Genomic DNA, 15,458 nt, shown 5'->3' with positions numbered 1-15,458 from the left:
CCACCGCAACCCCCCCCACCCCCCCCAACTCCCTCCTCGACCATTCACCCCATTCCAAAGGAGTTGATGGCATAGAGGTATTGTTGCTGGGTTAGTAATCCACAGACCCAGGGTAATGCTCCAGGGACCTGGGTTCAAATCCCACCATAATAAATGGTGAAGTTTAAATTCAATAAAAATCTGGAGTTAAAAGTCTAATGATGACCATGAAACCATTGTCAAGTGTTGTAAAAACCCATCTGGTTCACTCAGGGAAAGAAACCTGGTCTACTGACATGTGACTGCAGACCCACAGCAATGTAGTTGACTCTTAACTGCCTTCTGAAATAGCCTAGCAAGCCACTCAATTGTATCAAACCCCTCAAAAAAGAAATGAAACCAGTTAGACAATCTGGCATTGAACCTAGGCACTGGAAATGGCAAACCAAGCCATGTCAACCCTGTAAAGCCCTCCTTACTAACATCTGGGGGCTAGTGCTGAAATTGGGAGAGCTGTCTCACAGACTAGTCAAGCAACAGCATGACATAGTCATCCTCATGGAATGGTATTTTGCAGAAAATGTCCTAGACATCACCATCCCTGGGTATGTCCTGTCCCACCAGTAGGATAGAGACGGTGGCACAGTGGTATACAGTCAGATGGGAGTCACCCTGGGAGTCCTCAACACTGACTCCAGACCCCATGATGTCTCATGGCATCAGGTCATACATGGGCAAAGGAACCTGCTGATTACCATGTACTGCCCTCCCACAGCTGATGAATCAGTACTTCTTCATGTTGAGCATCACTTGAAGGAAGCACTGAGGGTGGCAAGAGCACAGAATGTACTCTGGGTGGTGGACTTCAATGTCCATAACAAAGAGTGACTTGGTAGCACCACTACAGACCGAGCTGACTGAGTCCTAAAGGACATAGCGGCTAGACTGGGTCTGCAGCAGGTGGTGAGGGAACCAAGAAGAGGAAAAAACATACTTGGCCTCATCTTCACCAACCTGCCTGCTGTAGATGCATCTGTCCACGACAGTATCTTTAGGAGTGACCACCTCACAGTTGTTGTGGAGACAAAGTGCCACTTTCACATTGAGGATATCCTCCATCGTGTTGTGTGGCACTACCACTGTGCTAAATGGGATAGATTTCGAACTGATCTAGCAACTCTAGACTGGGCATCTATGAGGCGCTTGGGCCATTATCAGCAACAGAATTGTACTCGAACACAATTTGTAACCTCATGGCCTGGCATATCCCCCACTATACCATTACCATCAAGCCAAGGGATCAACCCTGGTTCAATGAAGGGTACAGGAGGGAATGCAAGTAGTGCAGCACCAGGCATACCTAAAAATGAGGTGTCAACCTGGTGAAGCCATAACACTGGACTACTTGCATGCTAAACAGCATAAGCAGCAAGTGATAGACAGTGCTAAGTGGTCCCAGAACCAACAGATCATATCTAAGCTCTGCAGTCCTGTCCCATCCAGCCGTGAATGGTGGTGGACAATTAAACAACTCATTGGAGGAGGGGGGGAGGCTCCACAAATATCCACATCCTTAATGATGGGGAAACCCAGCACATCATTGCAAAAGATAAAGCTGAAGCATTTACTGCAGTCTTCATCCAGAAGTGTCGAGTAGATGATCCATCTCGGCCTTCTCCGGAGGTCCCCGGCATCACAGATGTCAGTCTTTAGCCAATTCAATTCACTCCATGTGATATCAAGAAACGGCTGAAGTTACTGGCTACTACTATGGGCCCTGACAATATTCCGGCAATAGTACTGATGAATTATGCTCCAGAACTTGCCACACCCCTAGCCAAGCTGTTCCAGTACAGCAATGACACTGGCATCTACCCGGCTTTGTGGAAAATTGCCCAGGTATGTCCCGTATACGAAAAAGCAGGATAAATCCAACCTGGCCAATTATCGCCCCATTAGTCTACTCTCGATCATCAGTAAAGTAATGGGAGGGGTCATCAACAGTGCTATCAAACGGCACTTGCTTAGCAATAACCTGCTCACAGAAACTGAACTGAACTACCCATATAAATACTGTGGCTACAAAAGCAGGTCAGAAGCTAGGAATTCTGTGACGAGTAAACCACCTCCTGACTCCCCAAAGCCTGTCTAACATCTACAAGGCACAAGCCAGGAGTGTGATGGAGTACTCCCCACTTGCCTAGATAAATGCACCTCCCACAACACCCAAGAAGCTTGACACCATCCAGGACAAAGCAGTCCGCCTGATTGGCATCACATCCACAAACATTCACTTCCTCCACCACCAACGCACAGTAGCAGCAGTGTGTACCATCTACAAGATGCACTGCAGGAATTCACCAAGGCTCCTTAGACAGGACCTTCCAAACCCACGACCGCTACCATCTAGAAGTACAAGGGCAGCTGATAGATGGGAACACCACCACCTGGAAGTTCCCCTCCAAGTCACTCACCATCCTGACTTGGAAATATATTGCCATTCCTTCACTGTCGCTGGGTGAAAATCCTGGAACATCTTCCCTAACAGAACTGTGAGTGGAGTGTACCTACACCACATGGACTGCAGCAGTTCAAGAAGGCAGTTCACCACCACCTTCCCAAGGGCAACTAGGAATGGGCAATAAATGCTGGCCCAGCCAGCGAAACCCACATCCCATGAAGGAATAAAAAAAACTGACTCCTCCCAACCACACCACACCCTGAGCACCTCACTACCCCACCCCCCCCCCCCCCGCCATACCGAGGCCCTGACTATCCCCCAATCCCCTGACCAACACCCCGACCCGAGCAGACTACCTTACCGACCACACTAACCCCGCACAACCACCTCCCCCCCGTCCCCGACCAAGCCTGAGTATCTGCCACCATCTGACTACCCATCTGACACGGCCTGACCAACACCCGATCTGACAACCCCTCCCAACCCGACCAGACAACACCCAGGCCCAGCTTCCCACTTCACCCACCCTGGCCCAGCTTCCCGCTCACCCACCTACCCACTTCACCCACCTACCACCCTATTCAGCTACCATCCCGTCCACCTAACACCCTCCCCACCTACCAACTCATCCACTTATCCACTTACCTATTTACATCACCCAGCCTACCCATCCACTCACCCATTCACTAACATTGACACTGGACCTTTAAACTTACCTTCAGACAGCTAGTTCCACAAAATGGGCTGTGACTTGTCCTCCCCCCCTGACCCCACCAATGCTCCAGCGCTGTGATGAAGCTCTTCGTGGGACTCTACGCCTCCTTTTCTGAAGGAGCTGGTCATAGAATACCCAGCCAGAAATGCGGAGCAGAGCCAGGGTGCAGAAACATACGGGCGGAGCGGTAATTCATCAACGATTGTCACCAGGCGAAAAATCCGACCGATATATGTGTTTTTTCATATGTGTTTTTAAAGAAGGTTATTATGTGGAAAGGAATTCACTTTTTGAAGTTATTGATGAATGTTTTTTTCATTGCAATTTAAAGTGTTAGAATCATACCTCTCAATGCTGAAGTTTTCTTTTACAAAATGGAAGGACCTGGCATGATCTGGACATGTGGATGCTAACCTGGGATTTTTTTTAAAAGAAAGTCATAAGTTCACCTTGGAACTGTAAGTAAGCCGGCCGCTTCCAAGAAATCACCTGACCTATATGGCACTTAAGAAGGAGTTGTTTTGTTGACCTACAAAGCACTTTAATTAATGAAAAGCTGGGAAACAAAAAGGCAATCACATGGCAGAGTTGTAAACCTCCTTGTTTTGAAGGGAGTCTTATTGGAGAATAACCTGATGAAAGAAGGCTACCTTGATTGGCTCCCTCTCTCTCTCTACCTTGCCTAAAATTGTGTGTGGCTATCATCCTGTAGCCAGAGAACCCTCATCTGAGTATAACCAATCTGCGTTTGGACCTACAAAGCTGAGACAAGTAGTAAGAGCATCCAGGCATCCACCGGGACCAGCAGCTCGTCTTCACATGAGAGAACTCCAGGTCTCTGCGGACTTTATCCTTTATTGTATAACGCCCATCCTCCAAAGCCCATCTCTGCAGAGAGACTTTAACTGTTCGTCCTTTGTTCGTGTGTCTGTGCGTGTGCTGGGGGAATTCTTTAGGAAGAGAAGATAGTTACCCTCCCGGTTACAATTGTGTGTTAACCCATACTTGCAGCTTGTTAAGAGAAGTTCTGTTTTCATTCGAGTTTTTGAAAGAAGCCTGCTCAGAGTCTCTTTTCTTCTGGGCACGAGAGGTATAGATAAACAATTGATCATTTTGGTGAGAAAGTTAAACATTTCAATTAATGGTACAGCCTGAGGAGTAATGGGGTTTGATAATTTGTGCAGTCCTCTCATCTGATCGTAACAAAAGGGAACATGGATATTTAACTGTGAATGAGGGAGAATTGAGTGGTATCAGCCCAAATCTTCCAAAGCCCTATTTCTGAGGCGGTTCAGACAAAAAATACCCACATACCTTCCTCCAATTTTTCTGGGCAATCTTCCAACAGAGGATCCTTTCAAATTCAGTCAGTGCAGGAAACCTCAGAGACCTCAGTGAGGGGAATCCTCACAGAAGCCACGCCCCTTTTCTTATTCTGCCATATTCTGGTAAGTAGAGAGTTTTATGTCACAAAACTCTTTGAAATCTGCAGAGAAAAGGTAACAGTGCACGGTTGGTGAGGTAAGCGGGTAAGGGGATTGGGTAGGTGAAGGGTTAAGGGGATAGGGTGGGTGAGATAAATGGGGAAGGGGGTAGAGTGGGTGAGGTGAACTGATAAAGCGGTAGGTTGCGTAAGGGGTTAGGGTGAGTGAAGGGATAGGGTGGCAGCTGGTTAGGGTGGTGAGGACAGGTCATGTTGGGTCAGTGGGGAGCCAGGGATTGGGGAGGGAGTCAGGAGTTCAGAGGGTGGGTGTGGGAGTCAGGTGGTAATGTCATGTCAGGTCAGGTCAAGGAGTCAGGCGGAGAGTTCTTCAGGGGTTGGGGGGGTGGTACACGGATCAGAGGGAGCCAGATTGTCAGGTCAGGTCAGTTCTGGGGAATCAAGAGGTCAGGGGGTCCTCTTGAGTCAGGTGGTGAGGTAGGGTCAGGTTGTGTGGAGGGGATACGGGGGTTCAGTGGGGATGAGTCAGGGTGCAGTCGGGTGGGGGGTGGAGGGGTTCAGTTGCAGAGCTACCCAGGATTTAGACTAGGATTTTTTGCCTAACATTTCCAAGTAAGTAAGTTGGAACTGTCCAAAGTCTCCAATTCTAACTCAGAGTTGCAGACTTTTTCGGCGGGTTCCAAGGAGCAGAGGAATTGACCATTGGAAGTTCAAACTTTCCCCAAGTTCCCCTTACCCACCTACATCACCTACTATGCCCCTTATCTGCCCTATCTTCCTACTTCCATACTGCGACCACCCTACCCCCTTACCCAATTACCTTGCCACCCTACCCTTTTATTCATCCCTACCCCCTTATGCATTTACCTTACCCATCCTGTCCCCTTACCCACTTACCTCACCACCCTAACCCCTTACCCACTTTTCTTCGCTCTGTAAATTTTTATAGAAGCTTTGGGAAATTTAAACTTTACTTACCAAAATACAGCAGCTAGTGCCATGAAAAGGGGGCATGGTTTGCCTTCTCCCAATGATCCAGAACAACAAAGAAGCAATTCCATTTCAAGAGAGGCTGGAATTGGTGGTCCTAGCCAGAAATGCGGAATGCCAGCATAGCACAGAAAGGTAAAAGCTGATTGGCAATCCGACAATGATTGTCCCTCTTTGGAAGATTGATGCCTATGTCTTTTTCCAATCTTATTATTGCTGGTTTCCTGTGGCAGATTGCTGGAAATTATTTTCTTTAAAATGCCATTTGGCTTTATTTGATCAATTTTTCACACAAAGTGATCAGCCCTCTCAGGTTAGGTCTTTTTTGAAGTTTATTTAGCATCATTTTGACTCATGGTGATATTTGCCTTATCCAAATCAGCTGCAGAGCATCAAGAAAGCAAACCAAACCAAATGTCAGATTTTTGGTGAGAGAAATAATCTCAGTGCATGACAACTTATTTCACTGGCCTAACTTGACCATTGATGAAAGGACAAACTTGGTTCATTTTGTTCATCAGAGCCCAGGGAGATTGCACACCCCAATAGATAGAAAAAAAACTGTTTCTGAGGTGTAACCGGAACTGTTAATAATACAAACAATATTTATTTTACCTTTTTAGATTTTTTTTTAAGAAAATGGTCAACCTGTAAAGAGCAGGGTGGATCTGTCCATTATGGTGGAATGCTCAAAAAGGTGGAAAGAATGCACCATACCCTTTTAACGAATGATTGTGTCTTCTCAGAATAGGTTTAACTAGATATTTAAAACAAACAGTGCATCGGCAAACTATCCTCCAAGTCCTTTCATATTCAAGTGTCTACAACAGATGATATATCGCAACAGTGACTGTCTTTCAAAGGTAATCCACTGTTAAGTTCTTTGGGACATTGTGAAGGTGTGAAACAATATCATGGGCCAGATAATGCTGTCAATGGAGAATAAATAGCATCAACTGTTCATTACACTGGCATTTGCCAACAGGCTTTCTATGGGATTTTGCATTGGAATTTACTGTGATTGGAGAGCCATTTCAGAACAGCACGCTGTGCAGGAATCCAGGACCTGTGTGAACACGGCGAGCCATTGTGCATCTCTGTAACCAATCAGATTGAAGCATTGTTAATGACCAGCACAGACTCTGGATCAAGAAATGTCAGAATATTTAATGAGTTGTCAAATTATGCATAGAAAGCAAAGAGAGAGAAGAATAGATGTAATTAAGAGAGAGCAGTGAAAGAAACAGAGAAAAGTTTAAAATTTATATTTTAAATGTCTGACAATAATTAAAGTCTGAAAGAATGAGACATCGTACTTGTAAAAGTTGATTTTCCGTGCCAGAGATATTATTTAGCAGTAAGTTATCAACAGTTAAAATGTTACTTCCGAACTAAACTTTTCTGTAGTGTTTTAGTGGGTATCTACGATATAAGTAAGGAAAGCCACATGATTCTTCAGATTCTGAACAAATGAAAATAAAAATATACAAGATCAGAAAAATAAAATAATCAGCAATATCTATCTTATACTCTAACATTCGTGGAAAATATGAAGTACATGTAAACTAATAAGCAAACTGTGATTGAACACACACTACTCTACACCATAAATGGCAGATGCCATTGCCCTGGGGAATTAATCTGATTCCCCCACTTCTACCGATCAGAGATCTCCTTGAGCAAGGCTAAAAGCTTCAACAAAAAAATGTATTTTTTCAGCAAAACACAAAATACATTAATGGTGTGAAGTTGTGCTATTTATATCGTAGATACCCACTAAACACTACAGAAAAAGTTAGATGAAAATTCTGCCCATACATTTTTATTTTTAAAAGTTAATAGTGGAAACCTCATCCCGCTCTTTGATGAGGTTTCATCAAAAATGCAAAGTCCGCCTGGCAGATTCGCCCATCCTCCAACCGTAAGGTTGGACGGACCACAAAAAATCGGGGACAGTTGGAACCTTAACAACTTTAATTGTCTTCTTAATTATCGGTGGCCACGATTCCGACACTCGCCAACATCCACCAACCGAAATATTGCGCGAGCCCAGGATGTCATTGGGGCACTCGCCCGATGTCATCATGCGCAATTTCGCATCCGATCGGGTTGGGCGCGCATCCGCACACCGATCTAAAAATCCTGCCTCTGTGTTTCTTGCTATACCTGGCTGCTGAGTGATAGTGCTACCATGAGATGCATGCAGAAAATTATGTTCATTCCCAAGTGCTTTCACCCTTCAATTAAAGCCTTTTAATGCAAACAGTGAGATGACCTTCAGCTCACCTCTGCTTGGGCTGTACTTAAGCACAGTACTCAAAGGTAAGAAAAGGCAGTTACAGTAACAAAGATATACCACCCATTATTCCTTCTATTATCTTTCATTTTTGGCACTGCTCTTTGATAGGAATCATAATACAGAAATGCTTTGTATCAAAACAGTAGATATTGGACAGAATTGTCCGTGCCTGCTGGCATTAAGCACGCTTGGCGACCTGGTGCAAAACATGTCTTGACAAGTGTGATGTGCAGAAGTTGGGACTTACCACCAAGGCCTTGCTCACGTCGCAGACATCCGAGGAGCAGAAGATGCGGAGCCCGACACCAACAGCACACTGGAGTAACGCCCATGCCATGCTGGGTGGATTCTCATGGGCATGGCTCTGCTGCAAAGCAGCCCACAGAAGTTGGAAAGTCACCATTGAGGTTCTGCTCAGAACGGATGATGGTCGAGGAGATGGAGAGCAAGGTCCAGCTGTGTTTGGGAGGGGGAGATGTACCGGAACGGGGTGGGAGAGGGAGGTCTAGGATTGAATGGGAGAGGAAGAGTTGTCAGAATAGGGTGATGTTGGGAGAGGGGAATGAAGATGTCAGGATGGGGTGAGGTTGGGAGGGTGTGAATGAAGGCATCAGGATGGGGTGAGGTTGGGAGGGGGGGAATGAAGGCATCAGGATGGGATGAGGTTGGGAGGGGGGGAATGAAGGCATCAGGATGGGGTGAGGTTGGGAGGGGGGAATGAAGGCATCAGGATGGGATGAGGTTGGGAGGGGGGAATGTAGATGTTGGGAGGAGGTTAGAGGGGGAGGGAGTATGGGGGAGGAAGGGGTAACAGGATAAGATGGCAACTGGGGAGGAAGGTGGAAGGGGTTGAAATGTGTAAGGAAAGGAGTTCAGAGCGAGTGGAAAGAATGCAGAGAGGGGAGGGAGCACGTGGGGAGGAAGGAGTACAGAGAGAGGAGGGAGTAAGCCTGGAGGAAGAAGTAAGGGTGGAGTAAGGAGTCGAGAAGGGGGAAGGGTAGAGGAGTGAACTGAGGGCAGATGTGGAAGGAGGGAATAGTGAGAAAGAGTGAGTTAGTAGGGTGGGAGGGTGAGGGTTCGGCGGTTGCAGTAGAAGGGATGATGAGGGTGGCTGGTGGGGACTCGGAGGCAGACACGGACCCTGGGGGTGGGAAGGAGGAGGTCGGGATGTGGATGGGAGTGGAATTTTTGGGAAGGAAAGGAACGTGCACATTCACCTGGACATTCCCAAAGGAAAACGGTAGTGGCTGGTATGTCACGGAGGGGAGGCAGAAGGTGATGCAGGCCAGCTTAGATGGACAACTCAAAGCGAACCCCAGCAGACAGCATTCAAAATGGTCAGGGCATTGAGATGAGTGTGATATGGTAAGGATCCGCTTGCATGGTAGAGTGCTTGCACGAAGCTCAGGAAGCCATGACACACACACACACACACACACACACTTCTCCCTCCAAAATCACTCGTTGACCAGCAGCTCCCTCTGAGGTGACAGAGGACTAGGTTGAGGGGGTCAAAGGCAAAGGGGACTTGGAGAGAGAGGACAGCCTCTGCGATTTCTGAGTGGATGACCCTGGGCTGCCGCTTCTCCTCTCTTCAGGTGACTGGGGGCCCCAGCCTGACTCCTTGAGGGGAAGGAGCACGTCGAGGTGCCCCTTTTCCTGCTCACATTGCCACTGCAGGAACTCACCCATGGCTCCCGCAGTGGAGTCCAGGTCTGCACACATCTCCGTGTTCTTCTGGACCAGGGTCTACATGGTATTCCCATCCTTCCCATGGAGACCTCCATATGTGCACATGTGGGCACCACTTCATCAGAGAGCAGGCAGATGACTCCTCAGACTCATGTGCCACTCTGTTGAGGGCTTCCAACACATGGCTGCACTTTAGATGTGGCACCAGGTGTGATGAAGCAGTGAGGTGCCATGGCAGGCGAATGAGAGCCTGCCCGCCATGGAAACACGTGTTTCCCAGGAATGCATAATTAATGCTGTGCGTTTGGGACGATACAGTATGAAAAGCTGCCATTGCGGCTGGCGAGTAAAACATCATGTGTAAACCTGGGACAATTCCGCCCACTGTATGAAAACATATTTGCATTTGCACAGTGCAGGAGCAATGGTTCAATTTTAGTAAATTAAATCCAAACAGAAGAATTGCTCTTCTGTCATTGTTACAGTACTCAAAGGAACGGTGGATCTGTCTTAATCTGTGTGTAGGCTTTATAACTCACCCATGACCTCTTCCTTGCGATCAGAATAAGATCATTATTTTGTTCATCCTTATGCATCCATACAATAACAATGTTAATCTAAGGGGGAGAAAACAGCAAGCGGGGGAAATTGGAAACCAAACAGAAAATGCTGGAAACACTGTAGGTCAGTAAGCATATGTAGAGAGAACAGGAAAATTAAACATTCAAGATATAACCTTCTATCAGAACTGGGATTTATACATGGGAACAGTATTTAAGGGAGCAGAACCAAAGCAAGGTGAGGGAGAAAATGACTTTGTAAAGTGCTTAAAAGGAAGGAGCATAATAATTTTAAAAATCTGTAGAGACAGGGCAAGTATGAATAACTAAAGTGGTAAGGGAGGGGTAAGCTGGTCTGAAATGGAAACAAGAAAACGTGGCAAAATAGAACCGAATCCAGCAGCTTGAAAAGAAAAAGCAGGCCAACACCAAGGATGCACACTGCTCAGCAGCACAATGTTCCAATGGAGTGTCCCCACCCCAAGACCCATCTCTCTCCCACCCTTGCAAATTTTACACTCATCCCAAGTTAGTAGTGTCTGCTACTATGAAGAAAGTGGAAGCTAAGGTTAAGAGGACCCTCCCTTGGAACACTAAAATAATCCTAGATTAGTGGGTCATTTTAGCAGAAAGCAAAGCGGTTCATTTTTAATATGGTGAAGCCATACCTGATGATTAATAGGTAAGCTCATTGTGGTAGGTAAGTTCATACTTATGTTCCATGTAGTTGAGGCAGTGAAGATGGGGGTGCACCTAGGATGGGAGATAGTAAAAGATTTCCTGATAATAGAGGCATCAGAGGTAGAAGTGAGGGCCTGATTAAGCAAATCAATAATTGCAGAGGCATCAGCACAAATGGAGGGCCAGAGGCTAGGAAATATTGATCCTTGAGAGTGTAATTGGACTAGCTATAAGAAAAGTCCTCTGATCAGCTGAAGTCATATGTCTTATTTCTAGGATATGTTTTAGTGGAAGGGTCTATTTCATAGCATAACTGTTGTATAAGTCTGGAATTGGGACCCAATCTGACTTTGAAGGGAAGTGGTGTGAGATGCCTGGGGGAAGTGTCTCACACTGCTTCAGTTAAATATCCTGAACACCTTTTAAAACTTTGGACTTAATTTAAATGTTTACAGAGTGGTACTTTGCTGCCCAAACTTCCTTAACATATACATTTAAACTGCTGTGAGAAGAGTATTTAAGTACCTATATGCAAGATTCTCTTCCGGTCAGAAAAATTGAAGTTCCAAACCTAATAATGTAAATTACCTACTTGTAGGCTAGACCCCATCTGTAGGTCTGAGAAGATAAGTAGCTGCAGCATAAAATCATCATTAGTCTTCACTGAAGAGCCAATTCAGAGTAACCAATACAATTGTTTTTATTATGAAGTGTTTTGGGGTAAATGTCCAGATATAAATGTTCAGATATAAAACAACAGTGTCAAATACTTCAAACTAATTTAAACAAATAGAGGATATGTTTATACGAATGATTTGCAACAAGGTGCATTGCAGCTTTAAATTTAAAATAGTGTTGCCCCCTAATGATTAACAGTTAGAGATTACGAAAGGAGAACAGATCGTTTTACACCACAAGCCTCAATTTCCACTTGTTTCTATTTTGTTGCGAGTTATTGATTATTCAAGAATATGAAGATTTTATTCGCCTTCAGCTGCACTGTTTTCTCTCTTTAATGCGTTTTCTTGCTTTCTCTGCAGCCCATGGGATCGGAGCGGATGGAGATGCGTAAGCGGCAGACTTCGGTGCAGCAGGAGATGCCGGGCTCTGCACAGCCACAGCAGGGTGCTGGGAACCGTGGCTCGAATGCCTGCTGTTTTTGCTGGTGCTGCTGCTGCAGCTGCTCATGGTATGTCTTTCTGTCTATTTTCTCCCAGCTCTGGAGAATGGCTGGAAGGTAAATACCAGCGCACAGATCTGTACTCATATGACTGTAGGCATCAGCTGTCAGACTCCTCTAGAAGATCATACTTAAACAAAATAGACATAATGATTCTTTTAATCAAAAACCATCTTGTGTTTCATTAATCTGGGGGGAAATAGAATAGATTACAACAGTCCTCTGGGAGCTCCCACTTGTCAAACTGCAGTAGATTCGGTTAAGAAACAAAGTGCAGATATTTTTTATATTCATTTGTTTCTAGCAATTCACTGCTGAAAAACACAATGTTTGTCTCTAACTTGTTTTAAATTTTCTCCAATCCACCAAAAAACCAGACCAGGATGCGTCTATCTCTTCTCTTCTGTGCCTTCTGAGTGATATGAGTGGGTAAACCCAACAATCAATGGAGTACACACAGGAGGAGGAGAATATGAAGTATCCCTATATGCTGATGACACACTGTTATATGTAACTAAACTAATCCCCTCACCCCTAGCATCTTTCGAATTACCAAAAACTTGGGGAACACTCCAGCTGCAAACACAAACATTTTAACCAAAAAGATATGCCCCTTGCGTAAAACATCTTCACACAAATTCAGGAGTCATACTGCCTTGCAGGGCAGGGTCTAGCTTTAAATATTTTGGTCTGCATGTTACACTAAAACTTGCCACCCTGAACAAGAACTTTCTTACCCTCCCTAATCATCGCATAAATCTATCTAATTAGATGAATTATCTGCCCATTTCACTCTTGGGTGTGGTGACCACAGCAAAGATAAATATCCTTCTAACTTCATTTACTTAAAAATGATGCTGTTTTTAAACATGCCAATCCAGCAAGTCATTGAACAGACAGAAGCATCACCAAATTCCTGTGGGCCAGAGAGAGCGAATATGTCTCAAGTGTCTTCAGTTTTAAAACAGGAGAGCAACCCAGTCTCCCAAGGATAGTGACCAGCTCAGATCCTAGTAATTGTGATCTCTGGCCTCTCAGTAAAACTAATGGCTGGGAATGAGTCCAGGTTTGCCCTACCAGCCACAACCCTGCTTAGCTAACCATTCATACATGCTTAGAAAAGAATAACAGAGAGCCAGAAGCACCCCATAGTAACTGCAATCCTCTCAGCCTAGAACAAGATATGTATTTTCCTGAAGCTTCAAACATGTTTGTGTCCTCTCTCCAATCTGGCACATTGAAGAATTCCTAGGAGAACTTGCATCAGGTGAATTGCTTTATGCAAGAACTTTCTCTAAAAAGACAGCTCCACCTAAAATGCACAATGCCTTAGTTGGCCAGGCAGCCTGAGAGTAAGCTGGGAATGAGATTGACACTGTCCATTGTGCAAGGAAGAATGATAGTTAACCAAACCACTTCGTAGCAAAATGCATGAAGACCAACTCAAAATCATACATTGGACATAATGCATACTACATGAATAAGACCAAAAGGACAATAATCAGATACGCAGAGAAGCCAGTGAAGTCTTTGCAATATCTGCCCACTGAAGACAGGCTAGCAGAACTCTCAGTACTGGCTACAGAAGATGCATCCCTGACTCTGTGGAGCAATCCAACCTTCCCCACAACAAACGAGCTAGAATACATTTTGAATATATTCCATTGAGGATGAGTGAGGATTGGCCTTTGAAAAAACACCAAGGAGTTTGGACCATTCTTGGAAGCTTATTTCAATACAATCCTCCCTCACCTCAGCCCAGCAACCTAACAACTGACTGTGAAGGACAACATGGCAATTGACCTGATCACTTGTGTGTATGACTCCCCCTCCCACTACACCCAGACCAAAAAAAATACGGAAATAAAAGAAAAGAAACAAGTTCATTCAACCCTGTGATACCTTTAAAAGTACTATTATGCCGTGTCCCCCAGAGGGATGCAGGTGCAAAGAAGCAGGAAAATACAAATAGTGATGCAAAGGTTTGGACTTGGGGACCTGAGTTCAAATTCCCCCATGGCAGCTGAGGGAATTTACATTTGATGAATTAATAAATCTGGAAGAAAATGCTAATCTCAATAATGATGATTATGAAACTACTGAATTGTAAAAACCCATCTGGTTCACTAATATCCTTCAGGGAAGGAAATCTGCCATCCTTTCCTGGTCTGGCCTATACATGACTCCAGACCCATAGCAATGTGCTAGACTCTTAACACCCCTCTGTTATAAGTCACTCAGTTGTATGAATTGTATCAAAGTGCTGCAGGAAAGTGGTAAAGAAAAAAAAACAAATTGACCATCCCAGCATTGATCTAGGCATAGGAAATGACAAAGGCCCATCTTTTAAAAATTCTTTCATGGCTGGGCCAGCATTTATTGCCCATCCCTAATTGCCCTTGAGAAGGTGGTGGTGAGCCACCTTCTTGAACTGCTGCAGTTCATGTGGTGTAGCACTCACAGTGCTTTTAGGAAGGGAGTTCCTGGATTTTGACCCAGCGACAGTGAAGAAACAGCAATATAGTTCCAAGTCAGGGTAGTGTGTAGTTTGGAAAAGAACTTGCAGATGAGAGTGTTCCCATGCATTTGCTGCCCTTGCCCTTTGAGGTGGTAGAGGTCCCGGGTATGGAAGGTGCTGTCAAAGGAGCCTTGGTGAGTTGCTGCAGTGCATCTGTCAGATGGCATTCTCTGCTCCCACTGTACATTGGTGATGAAGAGAGTGGATGTTGATGGTGGTGGCTGGGGTGCCAGTCAAGCAGGCTGCTTAGTCTTGAAGGGTTTTGAGCTTCTTGAGTGTTGTTGGAGGTGTACTCATCTTGACAAGTAGAGAGTATTCCAGCAGAGTCCTTGACGTGTGCCTTGTAGATGCTGAACAGGCTTTGGGGAGTCAGGAGGTGAGTTATTCACCACAAAACTTCCAGCCTCTGACCTGCTCTTGTAACCACAGTATTTATATGGCTGATCCAGTTAGGTTTCTGATCAATGATAATACGTAGGATGTTGATGGCAGAGGATTCAGTGATGATAATGCCATTGAATGTCAAGGGGAGATGGCTAGATTCTCTCTTGTTGGAGCTGGTCATTGCCTGGCACTTCTGTGGCGCAAATGTTATTTGCCACATATTAGCCCAAGCCTGAATGTTGTCCAGGTCTTGTTACACATGGGCACGGTCTGCTTCAGCATCTAAGGAGTTGCAAATGGTGCTGAACATTGTGCAATCATCAGCGAACATTTCCACTTCTGAAGAAAGGCCATTGATGAAGCAGCTGAAGATGGTTGGGCTGAGGACACTACCCTGAGGAACTCCTGCAGTGATGTCCTGGGACTGAAATAATTTACCTCCAACAACCACAATCTTGTCCAGTTGACCCTCCAAAGACCTCCTCACTAAAATCTACAAACTTGTCAAAATTGTGAAAGCCGTCCCACAAACTAGTCAAGAGCCAGGCATATGCCAGA

General features: G+C 45.2%; 1 protein-coding gene across 1 annotated transcript in view; it reads left to right on the top strand.

Moving 5' to 3' along the window:
- The first annotated feature begins 11,849 nt into the window (after positions 1–11,849).
- LOC121278817 (regulator of G-protein signaling 20-like) overlaps positions 11,850–15,458 on the top strand; it is an 81,882-nt gene continuing 78,273 nt past the window's right edge. The window contains exon 1 of the mRNA XM_041189271.1: positions 11,850–12,007. Within this exon, the coding sequence (XP_041045205.1) occupies positions 11,862–12,007 (146 nt within the window). The 5' untranslated portion in view covers positions 11,850–11,861. The remainder of the gene's footprint in view (positions 12,008–15,458) is intronic.

The sequence above is a fragment of the Carcharodon carcharias genome, chromosome 6 (genome assembly GCF_017639515.1).
Source record: "Carcharodon carcharias isolate sCarCar2 chromosome 6, sCarCar2.pri, whole genome shotgun sequence".
Taxonomy (NCBI): domain Eukaryota; kingdom Metazoa; phylum Chordata; class Chondrichthyes; order Lamniformes; family Lamnidae; genus Carcharodon; species Carcharodon carcharias.
The sequence above is the reverse complement of the archived record's forward strand: the minus strand, read 5'-3'. Positions and strand labels throughout refer to the sequence as shown.